The sequence below is a fragment of the Priceomyces carsonii genome (assembly GCF_900007245.1).
Source record: "Priceomyces carsonii strain CBS4050 genome assembly, scaffold: Debaryomyces_carsonii_scaffold_5, whole genome shotgun sequence".
Classification (NCBI taxonomy): Eukaryota; Fungi; Ascomycota; class Pichiomycetes; order Serinales; family Debaryomycetaceae; genus Priceomyces; species Priceomyces carsonii.
In genome coordinates this window covers 1,348,941-1,374,349 of record NW_026946678.1, presented here as the reverse complement: position 1 = coordinate 1,374,349, position 25,409 = coordinate 1,348,941, and the positions used below count along the sequence as shown (strand labels likewise).

General features: G+C 37.3%; 11 protein-coding genes across 11 annotated transcripts; 4 read left to right on the top strand and 7 right to left on the bottom strand.

The window, feature by feature from the left end:
• Positions 1–125: 125 nt before the first annotated feature.
• PRCAT00005039001 (uncharacterized protein) lies at positions 126–731 on the bottom strand (the record flags this gene model as incomplete). Its single annotated transcript, XM_062955082.1, has 1 exon — positions 126–731. One exon carries the CDS (start codon positions 729–731, stop codon positions 126–128), a length of 606 nt encoding a protein of 201 aa, XP_062811721.1.
• Positions 732–2,018: 1,287 nt separating this feature from the next.
• Positions 2,019–2,888, top strand: PRCAT00005038001 (uncharacterized protein; the record flags this gene model as incomplete). The annotated part of the gene is made up of 1 exon (XM_062955081.1): positions 2,019–2,888. The coding sequence occupies one exon, from the start codon at positions 2,019–2,021 to the stop codon at positions 2,886–2,888; it is 870 nt and encodes a 289-aa protein (XP_062811720.1).
• Positions 2,889–4,112: 1,224 nt separating this feature from the next.
• PRCAT00005037001 (esterase/lipase family protein) lies at positions 4,113–5,525 on the bottom strand (the record flags this gene model as incomplete). Its single annotated transcript, XM_062955080.1, has 1 exon — positions 4,113–5,525. One exon carries the CDS (start codon positions 5,523–5,525, stop codon positions 4,113–4,115), a length of 1,413 nt encoding a protein of 470 aa, XP_062811719.1.
• A 749-nt stretch (positions 5,526–6,274) lies between these two features.
• On the bottom strand, positions 6,275–7,243 carry THI4 (thiamine thiazole synthase; the record flags this gene model as incomplete). The annotated part of the gene is made up of 1 exon (XM_062955079.1): positions 6,275–7,243. The coding sequence occupies one exon, from the start codon at positions 7,241–7,243 to the stop codon at positions 6,275–6,277; it is 969 nt and encodes a 322-aa protein (XP_062811718.1).
• A 1,858-nt stretch (positions 7,244–9,101) lies between these two features.
• Positions 9,102–10,889, top strand: PRCAT00005035001 (uncharacterized protein; the record flags this gene model as incomplete). Its single annotated transcript, XM_062955078.1, has 1 exon — positions 9,102–10,889. One exon carries the CDS (start codon positions 9,102–9,104, stop codon positions 10,887–10,889), a length of 1,788 nt encoding a protein of 595 aa, XP_062811717.1.
• Positions 10,890–11,265: 376 nt separating this feature from the next.
• On the top strand, positions 11,266–13,409 carry PRCAT00005034001 (uncharacterized protein; the record flags this gene model as incomplete). The annotated part of the gene is made up of 2 exons (XM_062955077.1): positions 11,266–11,327; positions 11,378–13,409. 2 exons carry the CDS (start codon positions 11,266–11,268, stop codon positions 13,407–13,409), a joined length of 2,094 nt encoding a protein of 697 aa, XP_062811716.1.
• Positions 13,410–13,823: 414 nt separating this feature from the next.
• Positions 13,824–15,509, bottom strand: PRCAT00005033001 (uncharacterized protein; the record flags this gene model as incomplete). The annotated part of the gene is made up of 1 exon (XM_062955075.1): positions 13,824–15,509. One exon carries the CDS (start codon positions 15,507–15,509, stop codon positions 13,824–13,826), a length of 1,686 nt encoding a protein of 561 aa, XP_062811715.1.
• Positions 15,510–16,174: 665 nt separating this feature from the next.
• On the bottom strand, positions 16,175–18,043 carry PRCAT00005032001 (uncharacterized protein; the record flags this gene model as incomplete). The annotated part of the gene is made up of 1 exon (XM_062955074.1): positions 16,175–18,043. The coding sequence occupies one exon, from the start codon at positions 18,041–18,043 to the stop codon at positions 16,175–16,177; it is 1,869 nt and encodes a 622-aa protein (XP_062811714.1).
• Positions 18,044–18,648: 605 nt separating this feature from the next.
• On the top strand, positions 18,649–20,319 carry PRCAT00005031001 (uncharacterized protein; the record flags this gene model as incomplete). The annotated part of the gene is made up of 1 exon (XM_062955073.1): positions 18,649–20,319. The coding sequence occupies one exon, from the start codon at positions 18,649–18,651 to the stop codon at positions 20,317–20,319; it is 1,671 nt and encodes a 556-aa protein (XP_062811713.1).
• Positions 20,320–20,629: 310 nt separating this feature from the next.
• PRCAT00005030001 (MFS transporter) lies at positions 20,630–22,351 on the bottom strand (the record flags this gene model as incomplete). The annotated part of the gene is made up of 1 exon (XM_062955072.1): positions 20,630–22,351. The coding sequence occupies one exon, from the start codon at positions 22,349–22,351 to the stop codon at positions 20,630–20,632; it is 1,722 nt and encodes a 573-aa protein (XP_062811712.1).
• An 833-nt stretch (positions 22,352–23,184) lies between these two features.
• PRCAT00005029001 (glycoside hydrolase family 1 protein) lies at positions 23,185–25,008 on the bottom strand (the record flags this gene model as incomplete). The annotated part of the gene is made up of 1 exon (XM_062955071.1): positions 23,185–25,008. The coding sequence occupies one exon, from the start codon at positions 25,006–25,008 to the stop codon at positions 23,185–23,187; it is 1,824 nt and encodes a 607-aa protein (XP_062811711.1).
• Between the last annotated feature and the right edge of the window lie 401 nt (positions 25,009–25,409).

Here is a 25,409-nt window from a genome sequence, read left to right as displayed (position 1 = left end):
ACCTCGAGCCACAGCTTATTTACGAGATTCTCGCAGCAGGCTGAAAAATATGAAGATTTAGTTTTTGCGGATTATATTGAACTCCTACAGTACTGCGGCGTCAAAACTTTTCTTATTATTTAGACTTAATGAAAATACGAAAGTATGAAAGCGCAGATTGTTGTAAAGATTGGAACAGTATTGTAGTACCCAAAACTTTCTTGCACGGTTTCAATCGAGGCAGAGCTTAAAGTAATAGACGAAGCACCAGGTTTGGAATTTATCTGTACTGCTGAAGATGGTATTTCGGAAAAAGGTGGGTCACTGAATGACAAGGAAGTCGCTGTAGTCTGAGTTTCTGTTGCTGGGACGGTTTCTTGTTCGAAAGGCAGACTTATGGTTAGAGCATTCGAACTAGCTTGTGGAAGTTCAGGGGTGACTGGGGATAATGTAATAGTAGTTTCAGAAGCAATTGAATTTGGTCCAACTTCCTGAGTATCACTCGACCTTAATAAAGGAGCCCCATCTGACAAAGTAGATTCACCTACTGGAGCGGCAGTTGCACGTAAAGCAGAAACAGATGCAGCTGATCTCTGGGAGGCATACAAGACTGAAAGTGATGATTCTAACGCTTGCCAGCCACCATCTCTGATGTACTTTCCATTTCGAGCGAAAGAATCCATTGGAGTTCCTTGAGCGTGAGAGCCCACTAACACAAAGTAGCCGGCCAAAATCTTAAGTTGAAATTTCATTTCCGACTGATAACTAGATGATTTTGTAAAAGGTGCAGGTGGAGCTGTGAAATAGAAGCCAGGTATATATAGCGATACAAGGGGTACTTTATAGTGATACAGGAAAATACTCAGGGACCCCAGTTTTACTCTATTAGGGTTAGTACTTGCCGATCGTAGTTCTTGGCATTTCTTGGCAGCCAAAAAACTGTAAGGCGTTCAGGGGATACTGAAGGATCTACAGCCTTATATAGCAGCAATTGAACGACCAATAAAAACTCCACATTGAGCGCATTGAAGCCATAGCCACTAGTTCAAGCCTGATTTTTCAAACCAATGAGGTCACTTTTTTATATGTAATAAATGTGGGTTTGAACTATAATCCTTATTATACTTATAAGATTTTTAAGGAGTCTGAAGTTCTAATGCTAGATGCACTGGCTGAAATTTTAGAATTTACGCTTCTATTTTCATCTCTTATCATGAAGTTGGTACAACTAAATTTAATTCTTAAGATGTAGATGGCTCCACAGGGAACTCAAAGTGACTTGACCGTTACATTTCAAATCTCGCAATAGGAGGTCGTAAATAGACTCCTCACATGGCCTACCGATTTCGAAACTCTTGTCCCAAAAGAAAAAAACAATCAAGCCTCTCAGAGAGATTGTAGTGTACGAACTTACTTACAAATGAAAGGCAAAGTAAATCCCGAGTCTACTCGACTATTAGTGTTGTTACAATGTGCCCCTTTCTGATTAAGAGTGCACTTTTTTTTACACAAATATTGATCCAAAGTTGGCTAGTCTGAGGGAAGGATTTACGATTTATCGACCAGAAATGGTGTCGTGCAAACACTATAAGATTAGTAACATATGGGTTTATTGCTTGAATGAACAGCATATTACATTGCCAATTTTCTGTTCTCTCCTTACTTCCCAACCATTGGTAGTGCAGACATGGAAGATACTGAAAATAGGGGATATGAACACTTCTTGGGAAACATTCAATGAATAGCAAGAAGCTAATTATTAAGTTTGTATTACAGCATAGACTGTCGATATATCTTAACGGGCCCCTCTCTCACTATGTACCAGGTTCGTATATCAGGTAGTACACACTCCATTGCTAAATACATTCTAAAAACTTCACAAAAAGCTTGGCAAATTCCTGTTCTGTATGATGGATGTAGACACAATTATCTTTTTTACTGTCATAGAGGGAGGACACTATTTCTAGCGGACTTATCATCACTTAAGTTTCAATCAATTATTTATTATTTAATCAATCAATCAGCCAATTCATCAATTAATGGGAAAGGAACTAAGCTCATCTGAGCAGTCTTTGATTGAGCCTGGCAGGAGAGAGTTTGTATTATGCAATCAAGCTTCTAAATTTGATATAACTGTGTTCACAACAGAGGACTCCGCTGCTAAATACAAAGAGTTTAAAAAAATCTCTTCTGGTGAAGCGAATTTCCAAACCGTACTTAATATTCAAAGAAGTGGCTTAGGTGTACCGCTTTTACTAACTTCATTCAATTATTTGAAAGGGAAGCATGCTTCTATATTTAAATATGAACTCCCAGAAGAATCTAGACTTTTTGATAAAGACATAGACAGGCGAGAGATTTGCACTGTGTGGAAGAATAGATTCAGCACATATGTCAGGTACAAATTTGATTTTGCACTCAGTGAAGATAGAAAGTTTACTATATGTCTTTTCAACCACTATAGGTTACCAATTGGCGATACTACAGAATTTCCAAAGGGGACCTCCTATAGATGGACACATGATAACCGTCTACTGACTTACTACAAATATTCACTTTTTCTCTTGGAAGATAGTGATAATTCATTGACTGATAATATGGACAAAGATAAATATAAATTAGATTCATATAACAAGCTTGTCGGAAGAGGAATGAGAAACTTTTTTAAATTACCCTCTAGAAAGCCAAAAGACGATCATATCCCAAATTGTAGGCTTGGAAAATTAGAATGTCTAAGAATTCCGCTTCTTGAATCCAATAAACCAACGGCTAAGCTTGTCATCCGAACCACTGAGTCTGATAACCTTGACAGTATATTGTCGGTTAATGAAGATGATGTTATCTTTTTATGCATGTCAACTATCTTGAAAGGGATTGAAGATATGAATATGGCTGCAGAATTCCTCTAATGGGATGACAAGTTCCATTTGGTTAAAATCCTGAATAATTACTCTGGTTACCATCGTTTTAGAGCCGACTTGATATATTGAGAAATCGATGCCCAAGTAAGCTACGGCCCTGTTTTGATTAAATTTGCCTAAATCCGTTCCCTTACCCTGAGTTGTATATTATTGAAAATGATAAGACCCCCAAATTTTACAAAATCGCCATTATGATAGCATCAACTGTTCATTATGGTCCAGATATTTCTTCATTACTTTGTCACTCATAAAGCTCTTCTCTTATATGAGTTTCTTGATGCCAACGCTACTAATTCTAAGTTTTCGGCTGGATTCCTTATTAGAGCTTTCCCCAGACTACTGCTAGAATAATAAAAAGTAGTCTCAAGTTTCTGCTGACGATATTTCTTTAATACTCCTCATTCTTCAATAAAACAAGCCATCAAACGATTTCTACAATCCCTTGTGAATCAATAAGTTCAAAATTTGGGAGCGATTGTAAAACGAAATAGAAGTTTGAATATATATGGTTTCCAGCCCTTGAAACGAGCAATAAGTTCAAGTGCTCAATTGATCAGCTACAATAAATATAGTTCTTGTTTCTCTACCTGAATCAACCTTGAACTACAAGCTTAAGTATACTATGAGCAAAAAACTTTTTAGAATCTAAGGCTTTCTCTCATCATCACATCTTTGCATCGCTTGAAATACGGGATGGTTATATATAAGTCTTACGAAATTCTCGCGAAAAATCTGATCTTCACTCATAACGCTGTTACGTGAATGATCTATATATTGATCACTACTCATCCTTTCGTTTGGTTCTGCATTTGAATTTCCATTCTTGAATACAGTACTAGCACAAACATTTTTTTGCAGCCCTTTTTCCCCTGCAGAAAATAATGAAGAATACTCTGTCCAGCAAATTGATTAGGATAATCTATAGAAACGAAGGCACCATTTTTCAATGATGACCGATGCCGTACGTACTGGAAGAGTCACTAAATGCACTCTTTTGACCTAATTTAAATCAACGGTCTCAACCTCTTAAAACACGCTTGATGCGTACATCGCAGATGAGAGGCTAAAATATGGCTAACTACTCAATTAAAATATAATATTAAAGATGGGTTATTTATTCGTATGGGCCATTTACAATCTATAATTACAATCTATACTTTTATTTACGGATCTTATGTTACGTATTACGAAGTACTTTATTTAATTTTTTGCCTAATAATAGGCATAGTTTTTTAATTTTGGCTCTTCCATAATCCTATCATCATATGTTAATATAGATGTCAAACATGAAAGGAGCATCAACTGAGTTGCAGTGAAATCTTCAAGTGTGAGGCCATCAGTAAGAGCCTTAGAGCAGCCTTCTTCTACATCTATTCTATCAAGCTGCCCAGTGCCGTCATGAGTAATCACATCTACAATCAATGCATAAGTTATTGGGTTAAGCATGACTCCCTCATGAGAATAATATGTTCCCGCAGGATAGTTGCTGCAAATTTTTTGTAGCTGATAATTTTCAGCGCCTACTCCATTCTCATTTTTGAAATATGCTGATGCACCCTCATCAGTTTGGGGCACAACAACGAAATCGGAACCAGAGTAAATTGAAGTTGTTGGAACAAATGCAGAATTTCCGCCATTTGAACGAAGCGCTTTCATGAATTCTGAGTCATATCTTTGTTGTAAGACGGAAGGTGGTCCCCCAAGTGTTAGATTATGAGGATAAACAAGGTTTGCTATTTTGGTACCATGAATGTCTGGACTCAAAGGAATAAAATTAGATACCTGCTTACGTGTAGAATACCAATATTTGAATGCCCATTGAGTAGCTGGACCTCCTTGCGACCAACTCACAACACTTATGTTACGATCACCTGTAACACCAGAGACATAATTTATGGCATAAGCAACATATTCAGCATTAATTTGAATGTCCATAAGAAGTTTATTAGGTATGTTTAAATAGACGATATCAGCAATCTCATCTTGCAAAATCAACTTAGCTATGTTTGAATAATAGGCTTCTCCACTGTAACTACCAGTACCTGGAACAAGAAGAACAATTGGCTTAGATGCGTTTGTGAACTGAAACTCCTCATGGAAATATATTGCTTTCCTTAAATCTTTTTCCTTCAAAGAGTAAGGAGCATCACTATTGGTTGCCTTGGGATATATTTTTTTCTTTGGCTCTCTGGTGTTGACATTCGAAGTGTTGCTCAATTTTGACCATGACTGGAAATCATACGACAATGAACTAGGTTTTAAACTTTCATACAACAAGGTAAATATTCGAGTCAACAATAAATCATCAGTCGTTTGCTCATCATGCAAAATTGCAGCATCGAATAACAGTTTCAATTTCTCTAAAATAGTCATATTCCCAGTACCTTCTGGCAAGTATGAAAACGTGTCGTTATATAAATCATGGAAAAAATTCATATTTGATGCTTCTTCAAATCCAGTAATGATATTTTCAACAAGCCCAATAGTTTCATCAAAGACGGCAGTGAGATTGAAAAGTTCATGTTTTCCAGTGTTATCTCGGATCAGATTCAAGGCTGTGGGGAGAGATTGAACGCAACCTAACAACAAAAAAAATAACGAGAGAATAAGTGAATTGATCTTCATTTTATTATATAAAGCTATCTCCAGTATTTCTTACTTCCAGTAGTAACCTTCATTATATACATAATTTGCACCAACCGTTACTACTAATTACCAAGGTGGGAAGATTAGCCGATGTCACTTCGAAAATTACCCAAAACGGAATATCAATTCTTTTCCTCTTTTTTTTTTGTGGGCCATATATAAAGTACAATAGCTTTATTGATCAAATTAAAAACAGAAGACAGTTCGATGAAACCTAATAAAGCAACTTAATTAATGAAAAGATTGTCATGTGTAAATGGCACTGAAATAGGTCGGGCAACAATCAAGCTCCCTCTTATCTTCTTTGAATATCCACATGAGTGAAACATCAAGAGAAAAGTAAAAGAAAGGAGTCTGTCATCCAAAATTAATTTGTCGCACTAGTAGCAAAAGATCCAGAAAATAGGTGTTGAATCTTAAACGAAAAGTTGAAACAAAGAGAGGAGATGGAGCATAGCCAGCATAACGTAATAATGAATCAAAGAGAAGTTAGCGCAAACCAAGTGAACAATCCACAAGTTACTCAGTGAAGAATACAAAGCTGACCCCGAATACTTATATCTAGATATTACTTGAATAGTTTATTATTCGAAGATAGTTATGGGGTTTCGAAATGTGTAGCTTGAGCAGTGCTGTATCTTTCAATTAGAGGGATGTTTTTCGGTTTTTTTATTTTGATATATAAGAAAGCAGGCGTTAACAAAAAATCAATAGGAGCTAAATAAGAGCTAATAAGAGTTCTGTTTCTTCCTTTTATCAAAGACATTCAAAACGGATTCGGCAGCTTTGACGCCTGAAAGGGCCATGGCTCCAAAAGTCGGGCCCATTCTATTTGAGCCATCAACCTCAGCTAGTTCCATACCAGTCATTACCAAACCTGGGGCGACTTCTCTTGTACCTTTAACAATAGCATCTTCGGCTGAATTCATATCTAATCCTCTCATATGACCCATTTTAAGAACGCCCAAGTCCTCTAATCTCTTAGCACTAGTGGCACCGAATGGACCATCATGTCCTGCGGCAGATAAAACAACGCTGGAATTGATAGTATTAGGGTCCATACAAGACTGGGTGTCATGGTTAAGAGATACAAGTGTCCAGTTGGTCACAACTCCAGCGATCCTCAAATCGCCAGTGACTTCATCACGGCTAGTAATCAAGTCTTCAACAGCCGTTGCATTGAACAACTTGACGTTTGGAAACAGAAGCACCTTCGATAATAGAGTTGACATAAAGAATGCTGCATGCTTTACTACAACATAGTCTCCTTCATCCTCATATTCGAGCTCCAATTCTTCCAAGAAAAGATGAGCAGGCTTTCGCAATACCATTGCTGAGAACAATTGACCTCCTAACCAACATCCTCCTCCAGGACTCACATTAGCTTCGATTATAGCAATTTTAAGCTCAGGACGATTTTTTGCTAACACGTAGGCAGCTGATAAGCCTGCTGATCCTGCCCCAATGATAACGACGTCGGACTCAGCGTATTTATCCAAGTCTGCGAAATATCTGCGAGTCATGGCACGTGAAACCGTTGACTCCCTTATCGGTGCAAATTTGAAAGCATCCCAGTCTGCGAACTTGATATTTGAGTTGGATTCATCCGACGACATAGAGATGACACCCTTCTTTGCTTCAGTTAGCTCAAAAGTTTGCTTGAAAGGTCTTTCAAGTATAGTTGAAGGAGGAGCCATTGTGAATTTGTTTTCGATGAGTTAAAACTAAAGTTATTTCAAACACTTGTCTTTTATATCTAGCACTTCGGACATTTAGCTCCGCATTCGCTATCCCAAATGTCCGGGTTAAACAATACAACTGGGAATTGCTACCCACTAATGGTTGGGATCAAGAGCCAAGAATTCAATTAATGCTAATCTATGAGTATGAGCTTTCGATATTTGAGTCATCCTCGTATCTGTCAATAGTATTGTTATCAATTCCTTCCCCCCTTTTCCGGGGTGAGCAAATCAAATATTTTCAGCATAATGATTCTTTAAGCTGGTCAAAGTTGGTAAATCAATTAAGTGATAGAGACTAATGTGATTCCACATTTCTCAAGTCCTTCTTATTAGAGTGCTTATCGGTATGTTAAAATGAATTCTTAGTCATCCCAACAATTAATTTATAACTTGATCTTCCCAACCGTTGCTTTGGTGATTTCGTCTGTAGATGACTCACGTTAAAAAAGAAATAAAAGAACACTTCACCGCATGGAAATTGCAGATCCTACAGTCACTTCTGTCGACTTATTATACAATGGGGGTGATATATTGTTGAACGTTTCGCAAGGAACACCATGCCATACTACCCGCGCACAGTATAAATTTCTACAGCCGATGCTTTTAAGAGTCATTGCTATAAAAAATACTTTAGTTTAAAGTTCAATGTGAGAACTTGGTTTGATATCTTTAGACAACAAATATGGTGCCAATCCATCGCATGTCAAATCAATTTATTGGTCCTTGTATAGACCAAATTTTTTTTTTTAAGATTACACTTCAATGCGATCCTGTCTAGAATATTTCGAATCTATTGTTCACAACCAAAGATGCTTCCGGGATGATAAAGCAATTAGGGCCTTTAAATTCGTGGCCAAGAGGATTCCCATGTAACATGAGGGTTTCTGACAACTAGTTTCTTCGGGTATTGAATGTTACTGAATTAAGTTAGTGACTTTTATGGCACGATATTCACTTACCTGACCCTCAGAATTGGGAAAAAGAATACGTGTTATGCGACATCAACTATCATGTTCTCGGGTTAAAGGATAAATTGTTTGCTTAATGATGACCTCACGGTTGCCATTTCTGTATGGGTTCTCAAGGGAAGGAACTGAAAAGCTTAATATATTCTTCAGTAGCGATTTATGACTCAATCTCAAGGTAACCAGAGTCTCTAAATTTTAAGTCAAAAATAGATAATAGTCGGCTAATACTAGGCAACATAACTTACATGAGCTCTTATTTGTAAAAGCGACAACAATACTCAAATCACCTTTGAGATAATGATCTTTCTTATGCTCTCGACTACATACTAGTTGGCTATAAGCTAAGCACCTTTTCAAATAATAGAATACGTTGAAAATATCGCTACGCGATAACTTCTGTATATTTTAGAGGTAAACAGACGGATATATCTATTCACACAGACATAAATTGTCACGTACCTTTTTCTAAACGGTTTCCTCATTAAGAAGTTAGTACGACGTCCACTAAAATCTTATCTTGCGAAGCCTCAATGTCCCGCCCCCGCCTCCAAATTAAGTAACTAATAAGTACCTCAATTTTTCCTTCAGATAAGATCTCTATATGAGCTAGTTTCTTTTAAAGACATTGGCGGTGTCGTATTTACTACCTATTAAGATAATCATTTTCTTCAGTATCTCAGCAATGCAATCATGTTTTCATAAACTTCACAAATTCGAGAGGTACATTTACCTATCAGATAGGAAGTTGCAAGATATATCCGATAAGCAAACTGCACTTAGATAAAAGGATAGAGAATCGACCATACAAATGTCAACGTTAAATTTTTGAGAATATTTCAATAAGAATGATACTTCAAAACAAAGAAGAAAAAGAAAAAGAGCAAGAACAAGATAATTATAAGTTCCGTTCTAATATCGAGGTTCACCAATTCAGTGACCTGGCAGATGATGTGGAGATTTATGAAGATAGGCATCCTGTGTCAAACCAAATGGATGAATTGAATCCTGATGATTTAGGGGAGCCTACAGATGAAGAACTGAAGACCCTAAGAAGGATTGTTGGATCAGTTCCAACTGTCTCTTATCTTATTTGCTTGGTTGAGCTTGCTGAAAGAGGTTCTTACTATTCTGTGTCCGAAATATTGACTAACTTCATCCAAAGACCATTACCACCAGGAAGTAGTACAGGAGCACCTTTAAGTAGAACACTGAATGAATCAGCAGGTGCCTTAAATATGGGACTACAAGTTGCCTCAGCGTTGAACTTATTATTATCTTTCTTAGCCTACGTCATCCCATTGTACGGCGGATATGTAGGTGATTCTCAACTTGGACAGTTTAAAGCAATCTGGATTGGAATAATAGCTGGCTTTATTTCACATGTCCTTTTTACTATTGCCGGTATTCCTAATGTACTTGGAAGTAGTAAGGCAATAGCTCCCACGATATTGGGAATCATCACATTAGCCATAGGGACTGGATTTATAAAGCCAAATCTACTTCCTTTACTTTTAGATCAATATCCACATAAGACTGACTTGGTGAAAATGTTACCATCTGGAGAAAAAGTTATCATTGATCGTGAGCAATCACTACAAAGGATGACTTTGATATTTTACTGGGCAATAAATGTTGGGGCCTTTTTTCAATTAGGGGCATCTTACGCTGAAAGAAGGGTAGGCTTTTGGCTAGCGTTTTTCTTTCCGACAATAATGTATCTCATTTTACCCATAGTAATGTTCATTTTGAGTAAGCGGTTACATAAAAAAAAACCAGAAGGATCAGTTCTTACTAACTCGTGGAGGATACTTGTGGTAACAATAGGTGGTATTTTAACAGGGAAGGTAAAAAAAAATCGTATATGGGAGTACGCTGTACCTTCAGAAATGATAAATAGAGGGAGATTGTTCTACAATGAAAAAAAGAAAATTCCTATCACCTGGAACAGTCAATGGGTCTCCGATGTCAAACAGACACTCGATGCTTGCAAAATTTTTCTTTATTTTCCTATATTTACCATTAATGATGGGGGTATTGCTTCTATAGAGACATCTCAGGCTGGTTCTATGACAACAAGAGGTGTACCGAATGATCTATTCGACAATTTCAATCCATTGACAATTATAGTTCTTTTACCAACTCTCAATTATATCGTGTACCCTTTACTAAGGAGGTATAAATTACTGTTCCCTCCCGTTTACCGAATATCCTTTGGGTTCATGTTAGCTGCATCTTCGCAGTTAGCAGGAGCAATATTCCAGTATCAAGTTTATAAAAAATCACCATGCGGTTATTATGCTACTACTTGCGACGAGGTGTCTCCAGTTAGTGCCTGGAAAGAGGTAGCCTTGTATATTCTAGGAGCGTCTGGTGGAGCCTTTGCAATGACAACCGCATATGAAATTTCGTATACCAGGTCACCTCCGCAAATGAAGGGACTTGTGATGGCCATGCTCCTATTCACATCTGCAATATCGGCAGCAATATCACAAGCAGTTACACCTGCTTTGAAAGACCCTTACCTAATTTGGCCCTTTGCTGCTTGTGCTATTGCAGGGTTCTTGTCAGCAATTCTATTTATTTTACAATTCAGAAACCTCGAAACAACCCCCAATAGGTTCAATAAAGCATAAAGTGAGAAAAATTGTCTTGTTGACAGGATATCTCCCTCAACTTCGCACAACAATATTCAGCTAGTTGATCGAGGAATTTGACTAAATAAGACACCAGAAAAAAATTCTTTTTTGCTTTTTTCCTCTAATATATGCACTTGAAAGTTTCCTGCTACTTACTTTTTATGTAGCTTTTTCGTAGGTCCCAGATCTGTCTGAAAAAATCAATTTCTATGCTTCAAAGAATAGATCGAAAGGAAATGACCTGCATAATATCACAATGCAGAATCGTATCACCTACCTTTTTTGGAAAACATAATTCTGGTTATCGGTCGGATAATAATAGAAACTCAGGAATAGAGAATTTGAGAAAACTTGACACTTTAAAAAGAATGTAATGAAGAGAATCAGAAGAAATAATATTAATAGAAGGGGCTGCTTTGCCTGCAAATCTCGAAAGTACGTATTAAACAATATTCCCGAGTAAAGCTCTACTAACAAAAGAACAGTAAACAGTGTGATATCGGCCCTACTAAAGAGAGGTGTTCATATTGTTCGAAAAAAGGAATAGAGTGTAATATTCCTAGTTTGAATATTATCAAATATGAAGGACCTCATAAATCCACTAGAAAGCAAAACGCAAAACAAAAATTTACCCATGCTGAGCTGGACGACTCAAGAACCGTGAAAAAAATACTAGATCCACTTGTCGAAACTGAGCACGAGAATTTAAATCAAATTATCACTAATGATATAATAGGAAATTACTTAGAGTGTGCTTCTCATAAGTACAATGGTGATGTTTCTCCTCCAGCTACCATACGGAGTAACGGAATGTTCTACATATATGAAAAAAAACTAATATTTTCAGAGTCGTTTGAAGAAAGGATCTTGGTCGAAAGAATTCATAAAATACCGTTAATAAACGATAATACTTCCTTTGAAAAAAGGACTAGAGACATATATAGACTTGAGGAGCTGCAAGTTAGTGACATTGTTAATCGCGTGCCTCTGTATGACAAAGAATATAAAAAGATTGGTAGACGTGCTCGATTAGAGTTGAAGTTTTCAGAGCATGAAAATTCTTGCAAAACCAGTCAGAGTTTTGAAATGAATGTTCCTCAAAAGACGGAACTCTTAGATATTGATATGAGCAATCTAAAAAATGAATTTTTTATGGAGGCTCCATCGCTTATAAATGGCAGAGGTGAAAATCAGAAAATATGTAATGAAATACTGGCATGCTTTGTTAATCTACCAAGCTACATACCTATTAAACTTACAAAACTCCTTTTCACTAACTTCTGTCAAAAGTTTCCTCAAGAAACTAACAAAGTTCTTTATGCCACGTCCAACAGGAACAGTGTTTCATGTAAAGAATTTACCAGGTTAGTATTGAATGTATATTTATCGCTTGCATTTAGTAACACGACTGTTTTCAAAGCAATCATATTATGGTCCGCATCATTTATCAAACTGAATCATGGCTCCCCAGAATATTCTAAGACAAGTGTCGCTGATCTAGCATTCTTAGGCATACTACACGATGAAATCATCAGGGAACTAAATAACAGAGGAAATTTTATTTCAGCAGTTTGTTGCGATCACACCATTGCAATTTGTTTAATCTTATTGGAGCTCGAAAATTTCAAATCCGAAGTGTGTCCAAGTTATTGGTTCAAATTGACTACTCTAACTATAAAAGTCATATCATTAAGAGGTGGGTTCGAGAAATTATGTGAAACAGAGAACGGCTTTTTTTTTGCAAAAGTATTCAGTTCCCATTTTTTCACTCACTTAGGCTATAATTCATTGAAACATAATATTCATTGTTTAAATATAGAAGATATGCATTCCATTTACAAAATTCTGGCAGCATCAAATTTAAATTTATATTATAGATGTATGAAAGAAATCTGCTCTATAGTGGGAGAAACATTGCACTTATATAATTTGATGAAGATAGCCAAAAGAGCAGGTGATCTTAATGGTGATATTCAAATGTATAATTATCAGCTTTTTAATTCGTGTAATATTTCAAAAGTATTAGATGAAGCAAGGGATTTAAAGAACAGGTTGGCAGATATCAGAATGCCAGAGAACGAATGTGAAGAAATGATCATCGACTTTCTTACAATGAGAAAACTTGCCAGCTTTGTTAAGGAATCGACATTTCTTTTATTGTTCCAGTTATTATACAACAATTCCTCGACCTCTACTTTGACCGTTCTTCAAGTTACTAAGATGATACCAATGTTGCAAGGTATTTTTGATTTGTATAAGAATGATTACGAAGGAGATGTTTGCATTTTTTTAATACTCCCAATTTTTACAATCGGTTGTGATATCGTTGGACACCATTATCGTACGTGGTTTATCGAAAATCTCAAAAGCATCTATTTGGTCAAAAAACAAGAAAAATTCTTGACAATCATGAAATTAGTTGAGAAGGTTTGGCTCGAAAATGAAAATGGAACTAAATTTGTACTTTGGCCCGAAATAGCAGAAGAAGCTGGCTTTACATTACCCTTATATGTTTAAGTGGCTTCTCCTAACCTTTTTTTTTTTTTTTTTTTCATCTGGAGCTCAGGAAGATTGGAATTTACTAATGGACTTTAATGTGTAAAGGGTATTAAATCTGACAATAGCAGATTCTTCATAACTGTAATCAAAATTATTAATTTTTCCAGCATTTGTACTAGAAGAAAAAGTTTTTAGCTTTTATCACTTGCCGATATACCGACTTTAAATATATCTTTCGATTAACCAAGTCCTTTCCAATTTTTTTTTCAATGATTAGGGGCCTGATAATAGTTCAACTGATTAGAAAAGCCAAACTAAGAGACAGTAATGATATCTTATTTTTGAGTCTTGAAATGTATTTCTGAGTAGCATTGTTACAAAAGTATATTAAGCTGTATATAAGGCAAGAAATACCGAACTTTAAACATACTTTCAGCTAGGGGCCAAAAGCTTTCTGCGCTTTTCAACTAAGCTCCAATACCTATTCTTAGTCTTTTGCCTCCAGTATAAACCAGTGGCCTCCATCAAGAAAAATGTGCCTATACAGAACAAGCAGATGAAGGCCGCAGCAATGAAAGTGTTTTGTAAACCTGTGTTCACTACCCAAGGTGTGATTCCATAGTCCATAGCAAAATTCATGGTATTACGAATGACAACTACCGTGGCCATAGCTTCGCAAGCCATTTCATGATAGCAATCAATGGTATACGTAACAGCAATAACGCAACCTATAATACACAATCCAGCCATTAATCCTAATCCAAACACAACACCAAACCAATGTATACCATGATGAGCTCCGACGCCCCACAATATTAAAGCACAAGGTCCTAGAATCATATAAAACACTAATGCCCATAGTCTATCTTCCGCATGTGATAATCCTTTCCGCTTTCTGGCTAACCTAATTTTTAGCCAATCTGGGGCCCAACCAGCATAAAAGTAGATTATGGCAGTAAATATGAGAGGAGAAACATAAGCTAATCCACACATTGAACTTGAAAAATTGTATGGTTCGGCTCCTAAGACCAATGCCTCTGTTCCATTCAAAACAGAATACCAAAATAGGGAGGAACCATATAAGAAACCAGACCATAATACGACGGGAAACTGCACCATGTAAAAAGGTCCCTTTAAGTATTCCCACAATAAAAACTTCGATTTCATTCCTGATGTTAATGATAATTTTTGCCAAAAATTCTTTTCAGGTGGATAGACGATGTCTTCTTCTATTAAAGCAGCTTGGTTTTCTGGGTGCTCGTTTACTTCAACCTCCGCATCGTCTGAATCCTGACCAGTTTGGATAATATTTATGCTCGTTGGCATTTTATGCTCGCCGTGACTAGTGGTTACAGAAATCACATTTCCAAAGCTGTCCTTCTTGGCTTTTAAACGTCTCTCATAGTTGGTCTCTTCCATGAAGAAAAAGAGAAATACAAAACAGACACAGCAGAAGATAACGGACCAATATATAACCCATTTCCATCCTCCTACCGTTAAGTCTCTTGAGTTTTCATTAATGAAACCTGCAACAAGAGGAGCAACATAATTCGAACCAAATAATGCCACAGCGTATATTCCCATATAAGTAGCTCTTTCATGTTCGAAAAATAAATCCGAAATAGAAATTTCAGGTAATGCTTCAATTGGAGAGCAAAAGAATCCCGCAAGTATCTTTGATGCTATCCACTGACCATTCGTCGTAATGTATGGTTGCCAAAGATTAAACATAGCGACACCAATAGTGGATATCAAATAAACTGGCCGCTTACCGTATTGTAAAGCAAGCGGTTGGAATACTAAACATCCTAACCCTAAGAACAAAAACATGTAACCAGTACCATCGTTCAAGTCAGCAACACTAATTTCAACACCTGGTGCTTCAGAGATGTTGGTTAAAATTGAATAAATACAAGTTCCTGGGACACCAGTTCCGAATGTGTATACAATGATGCAGAAGACTTGCATTAATTTTCTCTTCTTTGACCAATTCAAAGGATCATTAGGATCATCTGAAGGCGTTGGGATTAATATAACCTCGTTTTTGGTTTTCTCTTCCTCCAGGAAGATATCGACCAAGTGGGTCGTCCCTGGAATGGCATTATAGTCGATACCCATCAGTTCTTATGCTTTAAGAAATCAGTATCTATAATATGATTTTGATTGTTCTATAGATAAAGCTACAACAATAAAGAAGATGGGTTATATTTATATTTATATTTATTTCTATCTCCTTAAGTTGCAACTCTTATCACCAATGATTTTCAATGACATCTAAAAAAATTCCAGATTATACAGGTCTTTAGGCGCTGTTATCATCCAGATACAGTCTCAGAGTGCGGAATCAGCAATAACAAAACTGTCCTACTTTTTTAACTCAAGATTGCCGCGGGTATTTTCCGAAAACGGCAATCCGTATTCTTACTTTACGTGAAAATGAGAGAGTATTTATATCTAAAATTTTGATCAGCCGCCCTGTTACTCGAAGGGAACATGAGAAAAGGGAAGCTAAAACCCTGCTAAGATCTTCAAAAATCTACCAAGATCCCAGCTTCGTAGCTTGAGGCTATTCTAAGTTCATTCTCTTCATAGAAGGAGAAATTTGCCTAGTTTCGCTGTGAGAGCTTTTGGTTTACGGCAGCGAACATAGAACTGTAACTATAGTTCAGCAAATACTCGAATATAAATCATTATCATTCATTAGATAGTTATTTTAAATCAGCACATCTAGTACTACAATGCTCAATTATAACTATTATTTAGCTTCATAGATGGTAAAGCGTCTATATACAAATTCTCAGTAAAGAATCGTGGTCAAAAAGTAGATCCCAACCTCGTTCAGGGTTACAACCTTCTCCCCATGCTTTACTCAAGAGATTCACAATCTGAGTCATGTATTGAGCATGTAGGAAATCACTAAGCATGAAGCATTTAGACTTGATATATTCTTTATGATCAGACAGCGTAGCTGCCATTCCAGCAACAACAAGTGGCCAGCCACAAATCGACCATACAGAACTTAAAGGAGACAACGAAAGCAAACCATCGTATATACGCAGAACTCGTTCTTGTATAGCTTCATCTTCCTGTGAGAGATTTGAATCTAAGATTTTTGCTAGTAGTATTCGGGAAGCTTCAGTTACAATACGAGCTACGGTAATACTTTCACCCAATCTTTTTAGTGTTTCTTCATTTTCCGTTTTCTTTATATTTTCAGGCAACGACGGAGGCATATATCTCAACGCAATGTCATTCAAATTGCGAGCCAATTTCATATCTTTCTCACTTAAAGGACTTTTAAAGCAAAGCCACGAAGCTTTAGCAGCAAATTCAAACGCCAGTGATGCTGCCCCAAGAACAGGGTTGTTCATCCACGGGACAGGACATTTATAAACTGTTGCATCAAGAATATACTTATACTCATCAAAAAGCTCGAAGGGGGAAGGTAGAAAATTCATTACTGATCTATCACAGATCAACAAGATAACTGAATAGTTATAAATAAAACTTTCCATTAATAGCTTTTCGGAAGCAGATGTTTCCAATTTTGTATTATTGAGGAACAAATCAGGAGCACAAATATCGTTAAAAAAACCTTCCGCGTTCAGATTGTAAAACTCAGAAAGGCTCAGCAATTCGGGGTCTTGCTGCTGAGTAGCTTGAAGCGAACTGGGGCCCTCTTGAGGACTCGATTCATGGTAGGGTGAATCATAAAAGCGAATTTGATCGCAAGTGTTATTCATTTCCAAGCGGTTCACGCAAAGATCCTTTGAAAAAGATTCACCTTCCAGAATCATCTTTTTCTTCTGGTGCTTCTTCTTTATAATTCTACAAGCCATGGTTATATGGGTAGCAGGCTTATATGGCTCCGCACCATAAAACTTTTCTCTGAGGCAAAGTAAAAGCATTGATGTTAACATCCAATCTTCCGTACCATCAGTCTCCGAAGAATTTATAATCTTGGCTAAGTCATTTAAACATTTAATATATTTTTTTTGTACTATCTCCTTCAAATCAGGCATTTTCCAGCTCAAATATGAAGCACCACAAACGTAAAATATTTCTCTCAATATTGGACTAAAGGCGCCTTGTGGAACAAAAACTGCACCTGGTGTTAGCTCGGAATGTGTAAGCTGAGGAGATATAGCAACAATAAACCCATTCAAAAAGACATGATAAAAATACGCATCTTCTGAAGATAATTGAACTCCTGGAATCCATGAATCGTAGCCATTGAGTTGAAGCGAAGGGGATATATCAATATCTTCATATCGCACAATTTGTTCATTTGCGTTGATCTCCTTTTTATTTTGATGGTCATCTCTCTCGTAGTCTTCGTTCAAGCTTTGTGCTTGTTCCATACATTCAGTATCATCGGGTTTTATCAACAAATATGAAGACTCAAAGGGCTGTGAAGTATATGGCATTACCTTTCGACATATTTCATTTGTTTCTTCTAAAGACAATGGAGAATCCGAATGGTGAACATGTGGATACTCCATTGGCTGAGATCGATTGGGTTCTAATTTCACTATGCTATTACCGTTTGGAAAAGTGTCTCCTTCCATGAAATAATCTATTGACTTTCTTTTCTGTCTCTCGCTATTTCTAAAACTCCCCACGTAACTTGAAGCGAAACGTATATTTCTCATTGTGGTACTTTTTTTGACTTCATAATTTACATGGTGTGGAAGCGAACTGCCCTCTTGTCTTGGCCATACACATTCATAAACACCCCCAGCACATCCTCTACACACCGGCTTTGTTTCATCACACTTCTTCTTTCTTCTTCTGCCTTCAAACGTCAGTATCAGAACCAAACATGATGCATTCGATATAACTTACATGTAAAACAGCCAGTTTTAGATCTTTTGAACTTAGTAGTGCTGCTTACTGTCTTAGACATAGTACTAATTAATATTGATACCAACCGAGAGTCCTTACTCACTCGTGTTTATTCAATCACTCCTTCCTTGTATTATTCATCACCTTTCCTTGGTGCAGATATCTGTAATTCTAATTGAGGATCACACGTTTTTATTCGATAAGACTGATAGAAATCTGTCAATCTTAAAATGGTAATATCTGGCGGCAGCCGACCTCTCATTTCAGGATGATAGGCACATACGATTAAAGACCATGAAAGGTTATTCAAAGCGGCTATAAGAATGGTACTTCACACAACTAGCGAATATTTATACCAACTGTAGTCTTCTGTATCTTGGAGATCAAAGCAAACATAAGATAGCAGATAAGAATGTTCGGACCCTTTTCCAACAATACAGAGGACAAAACCAAGTTTAAGTCATGGGAGCCAAAAATAACAGCTTATAGGAAGGCTCTTGAAGATGGACTTCCAGCCGACTATAAGCTTTCAGATGATCTCTTACCAAAAGATTTAGATTCTGGTGTCAATGTAACCCAAATTCCATTAAAAGCTTTATCAGAATCTGAACTTGATATTACTGAATCAAGCGCTTGCGTGCTTACAAAAAGGCTCGCTAATGGCGAACTTACTGCTGTTGAAGTTTTCAAGGCCTTTGCAAAGAGAGCCACAATTGCTCATCAATTGACTAATTGTGCAATGGAGATATTCATTGATGAGGGTTTAAAGAGAGCACAGGAACTTGATGATTACTTTGCGAAGACGGGAAAAACTGTAGGAATTCTTCATGGTTTGCCAGTCTCTTTGAAAGAGCACTATAATTATAAAGGAAAAGTAACTCATGGAGGATATGTCTGCTATCTTGACAATGTTACAGAAGAATGGTGCACGACTGTGGAATTATTGAAGGATGCGGGTGCTGTGTTCTTCATTCGTACCACAGAGCCTCAGAGTTTAATGCATTTATGTTCCCTGAACAACATTACAGGTTCTTGTAGGAATCCGCACAATACATCATTAACCCCAGGTGGCTCATCTAGTGGAGAAGGTGCAATTGCTGCTATGAAAGGAAGCGTCTTTGGTTTAGGGAGTGATATTGGTGGATCTATAAGATGTCCTGCAGCATTTTGCGGTGTATGGGGTTTGCGCCCAACTCAGCAAAGATTATCAATGAAAAACGTCCTTTGTGCAGCTGAAGACAGCGTACAAGAGTCTGTGTCATGTGTGCTTGGGCCCTTGGCTCGTTCAGGAGAGGACATCGATTTGTTTATGAAAGCTATTATAGATGGTGAACCCTGGAAAAGAGATGCTTGCGCTCTTCCAATTCCTTGGAGAGATGTATCTCGGCCTGACGCGAAATCTTTGAAGGTTGCAATCTGTTATGATGATGGTCTTGTTAAACCATCTCCTCCCATATTAAGAGCTTTGAGAAACGCTGCGGAAAAACTTGCTGCTGCGGGTGTAACAGTGGTGGATTGGAAGCCAATTAATGTAAAAAAGATTGTCGAGGCATGCGCTTCAATGTATAATGCAGATGGAAACTTCGCACAGAAGAGAGCGCTAGCTGAATCTGGGGAACCTTTATTACCTTTAACAAAAGTAGCTTTGTCCTTCGGTTGTGGTGATGATGGCGTTAGCGTCGCTAAAAATCAGGAACTTAATGGAATTAGAGATTCTGGACGTCAAGATTATTTCAGTGAGCTTAACAAACAAGGCATTGACTATATTCTTTGCCCAACTTATGCTTCAGTTGCAGCAAAGCCATCTACAGTCAAGTATTGGGGATATACCAGTCTTTGGAATATTTTAGACTATCCTAATGTCGTGTTCCCAACAGGACTCAAAGTGGATCCAAAACTCGACGTTGTGGATTCAGAATATAAACCACGTAATGACTATGAGGCTTATGAGTACTCTTTGTATACAGATCCAAAGGACTTCAAAGACGCACCTATTGGATTGCAGCTCACTGGAAGACGTTATTTTGACGAAGAACTCGTCAAGGCTTCTCAAGTCATTGCCAAAATCATCCAAGACGAGTAATAAGGAAAATATAGACAGTAGAATATATAACTTTAAATTAAAACTCTTGATTTGTAGCTCAGAGTCTTTGGGAAGTTATATGGGTATCCAAAAAGTATATATCATTAGAATGATTGTTATAATCCGTTGCGGTTTCTCATATTGTTGATAAATAATTGCCCTAAAGGATCTACTAATAGGTATTGATTTTAATTAAAAATATTAAAAATATTAAAAATAAGTTGATCACTTGTATTAAAAAGTTATTATATGTTTTTGAATTACTATAAGACAAATCTTCGATAAGTTTTTAAGGGTTAAGAATGCTAAATCAAAGTACAAAGGCATATTTCGACCTTGCCCTGATACCTTTACCATATTTATAAAATAAAAAAGGCACTGGAATCAAGACAATTGCGATGCAGCCTAACAACGTAGATGCCCATTTAATGTGCATATTAGTAAACATTTGATAGGCAAATAGAGGGAAAGCACCCCCAAATGACGAACGTAACATATTGTTACCCGCTAACGCGGATGCTGCGAAAAGTAAATAACAATCTACAATGTAGTTGATACATGGCAAAAAGATGAGGAGTAAACCAAAACCGATGAAAGATGCTCCAATAGTCGGAACGATCCAATGAACTCTATCCGGGAAATCGCCAGCCCAACCTAACCAGAACAATCCACCAGCAAAGAAGAATGATCCTAACATCATGGGAGGTAAACGTTCCTCGGGAACAGGTTTACCATTATTAGCGACCATTGCCCTATTATATGTTTTGGCAAAATATAAAGAAACAATGCCACCAATGAATATTCCAATAAGCATAGAAAGATAAGGCAATTCAGCAACACCACCAACAAAACCATACCTGCCTGAAAATATTAATGGAATAGCTGTAAGAAATGTGTACAACAAGCCATAAATAAAAGCATTGTACAAGGATATCAAAAATAAAATGGGTTCAGTAAAAAGCATTATGACAGGTCTTGTAATGTTATTTTCGAATATTTCTTTGAGCGACAAACTTACTTCATCAATAGGCGCTTGAATTCCCCAATTGCCTGTCCTTCTTCTTAATACTTCTGCTTTCCTTGCCAAAATTATGGGATGATGCGGTTCCTCAAAAAATAACACTAAAAGAACAAGAGGAAGACATCCGACTATGCCACTAAAATATGACGTCCATCTCCACCCAAGCTCACTGTTCTTGACTGTGAAAGCGCCTAGAATCGGTGCCAACATTGGGCCACCAAAAACAACCAATGCAAATGTATTCATAGCCAAACCTCTAGTAGCTGCATCAAAAAAATCCGCCATAGCAGCTGGAGCAACAACTAATGGTGCTGCACCGACGAAACCAGCAAAAAATCTACATATCATAATTGTCTGAAAATCTTTTGCAGTAGCAACAGCGAAGGTGAAACAAACAAAACCAAAACAAGAAGGCACTAAAGCAGCTTTTCTTCCATATAATTCAGATAATGGTCCCCAGACAATGGGCCCTGAAGCAAAGCCAAAGACAAATAGTGAAGTTCCTAGTGTTGCCACTGACTCTCCCACGTGGAATTTCTCCATAATAACTTCGGTAGCGGTAGAATACATTGCTGATCCTAATGTCAAAGCCAACGCAGATAGTGCAACTATAACACACAGAATCAACTTTTTACGGAATGGCCAGTTATGAGGATGAAGCGGATCATCAGGACCATCGAAAGTTACCATATAGATTTCCTTATTGCCAGGGTAAGGTGGAAGATCTCTTCCACCACCCATTTTAGGTAGAGGTTCATCTGTATCGTTTGCTTTTTCTATCAAAGATGCCTGACCAGTAATCAAGCGACTTAACTGCCTTGACGTCCTCGCCGAAGATTCAATCCGTACTAACTCATCATCGAGATCCTCCTCTTCGTTATCTTCACGGTTTCCACAATAAGACACGGTATCATTTTTATTATAGTCATTTACAGACCCTTCAGAGGAAGAATTTCCATCTTGGTTCAGGGTGTCAACCTCCTTAGTACGGAAATCGGAAGAAAGAGACATGATGAGCTGTTATGCAATTTGGTTTCGGAGCCTTTCACATTGAAATACCTTTGAATGGCTTAGTAATGCAAATTTTTACTCTTCATGTTTTACTTTTAATTGAGCCGAGCCGAGATAGGGCCCTAACTTTGACATAAAAGGGCACAAAACTGAGTCCCAACGGAAATCGGCTATTTTTAATTCCGGCTACTATTGTGCCCGTTAAATGGCTTTCACAATATAGAAGACAAGAATGCAGGAGATGGAGTACAGTGATATTAAACTCCGGTACACCGTTACCCACTTTAGTGAACATGTAAGATTTCGATTAGTAATTACCTTCTCATTTAGAGCATCTTGTATCTCTTTATTCAACTCTTCTTTTTTTTTTTGAAAAATAAAGGCGTTAGCAGTTTCCATTTAACATTCGAGTTTACAATTACGAGGTATTCGTGGACGTATCGTAGCAGCCTAATTGCTTTAATAGGCTTCTTTTCAGTTTTGAAACATAAGAAAACTTTCGACCGTTGAAAGGAAAAATTCAAAATGACACAGAAGGAGAACTCTCAGAAGTTCCGATCTTTAGCTACAGTAAGCTTAAAAAAAAATATTATCCTTCAATAAACAAAATTGGTTTAAAGTTTAAACTAAATTTCAAGTCCCACTCAACTTGATATAATTTGATACACCAAAGTAATAGAATAAATTGGATAGCAATTAAATTTTGCTTCGAAAAAACGACGAACGACTTAGACATCAACTATCAGCTCATATTAATCATACTTCAATATTCGCAGAGAATAAATATTATCAGTCTCATTCCGATGACAACATGACTATTAATAAGCCATTATCTATCGTCTATCTTCGACGTATTCGACGATATCGAAGAAACTTTTCTTGAAATATCTTTCTTGCGTCGTTCTGTTAACCACCTGTAAGCCGAATTGGGCTTCATAGTCCCCAAACTCCCAGTTATCAGCAAATGACCAGGCTAAGGCACCCATCACGGGTACCTTGTCATAATGAATTGCCTGTAAGATTGCCTCCATAAAAGATCTGTAGTAGATTGATCTATTGAGATCGAACAATTGATCACCCAATTCCTTTTCTGATTCTCTCCATTCTGGGAAGCCAAATTCCGAGACAAAGACTGGAGCCTTATAAGTATCCCAGAGGAAGTTCAAATATTCACGAAGTTGAACAGGAGTAATATAAACATAAGATTGTGATCTATATCCTATCTTCCATCCGTCTTCTTGTACCTCTGTTTGATTTACACAAATTGGCCAAAGCTCGTGAGATCTATTTGCAGCACATGCTTCAATTCCACCTTCAGGTTGCGTAACCACAGTGTAAGTGTAAGGATCGATTCCAAAGAAATCTGATCCAAAAGAGACTTCTTTCAATTCTTCTGCAGTGAACAAGTATTCCGATTCATTTTTAAACGTATTTTTCCATGATTGTGGATAATCCTGTCCCAAAAATAAAGGATTACTAAAACTACCTAATTGAAATTCTTGAAATCTTGTAGCTGCTGCAACATCGTCCTGGTTTTCAGGGTCTCTAGGGACACCGAAATTGTCATTAAACTTAATACCAAATTTTCCTTTGCCCTTCAATTCTTTGTGGTAAAATTTATGCAACTTTGCTGTCGCTTGAACGACATGCTTAATACTTAAAGGAAAGCCGGAATAGAGATATGGCTCATTGAAACCAATCCAAACAGGAACTCTATCAGCATAATGGGCCAAAACAATTTTTCCATAGTTCACGAAAGCATCAACGAATGTTTCATTGGCGTAGCCCGCGTATAACCCTAGTTCGTAATCTCCTGAGACTGGCTTGCCTCCATTAAACATCAAAGGGGAATCGAAATGAGTCAATGTTGCAATCGGCGTAATGCCGTTTTCCAAGCAAGTATTTATTAAATCATCATAATGGTCGAGGCCTTGTTGATTAACTGGAGTCCCGGGTAAAACAAAAGGTAATATTCTCGTCCATGGAATTGTAAAAGAATATGCCTTGACTCCCATAGACGCTAACCTTTTGATATCTTGCTTATACAAGTAATAGTTCTCATTTGTGATGTAATCCTGGGGCCTGTCATCTGTTATCAACTTTTCCATAACCGTAGGTGAACGACCCTCTTCTGCAACGGCGCCTTCTATCTGTGATGCAGATCCAGCGACCCCAAAAATGAAATCTTCTGGAAACTTAAGTTTATCATCAAACTTGAAGGCATCCTTCGGAGGCAATACTAATGACTCAGTTGGAACCGCCGTAGGCTCAACAGTAGTTGAATAAATAGCAGTGTTGCTAAAGTTTTTAATTGACGCTTGTTCCCACAACTGTGTCCAAGCATATTGACCATAAGGATCTTCAGAATCGCTTGCTTCAGTGGTTGCTGAAGGATCCCAGCTTCCCCAGGTTGTCGTAGTCAACTCACTGAGTAAATGACTAACTTCAGAATAATGTGGAGCATAATAAGTTGTGGTCGTAGGTACATCGTTTGACTTCGCATAACTTGCCAGTGTAGCGGGATAAAAGCTAAATTTTGGAACTTTGTTAGAACTTTCTGCTTCACCTTTAGAAAAATGATGGTCCCTTTTCTCTACCGGCAGTCCCAACAGAAGTTGGCTCAAGGATAATAAGCAAAGACTTAATTTAGCAATCATTTTCTTTTGAAGCTTATAAAACTCCAACGAAATTCCTGAGCATTGGTCTGCTTTTATAATAATTCTGGAAAATCTACAGTACTACAAAGCATCTTGGCGGAACCAATAAAAGAGGTGTCTCATGACGGATCAGAGTCATGTAAGTAGAGCTGCAAAATTGCAAGGACAATAGTTCATGAGAACTTCTCACTATTGTAACAAGAATCGATCCTGCATGAAACGGGTGAATCAACAAAAGAGGAACTTGCATGAGGCTCTCGCAGATTCAATAGTCTCGTTCGGTAAGTTGGGTATTGTTCCGAGCATAAAGATTTGGAGACACCTTTGGGATTGATTGGCCATGGAATCTGGAGAAAATCCGGGAATGTGGAGAGTGTTTAATTTGAGTGGGGTTGAGATCC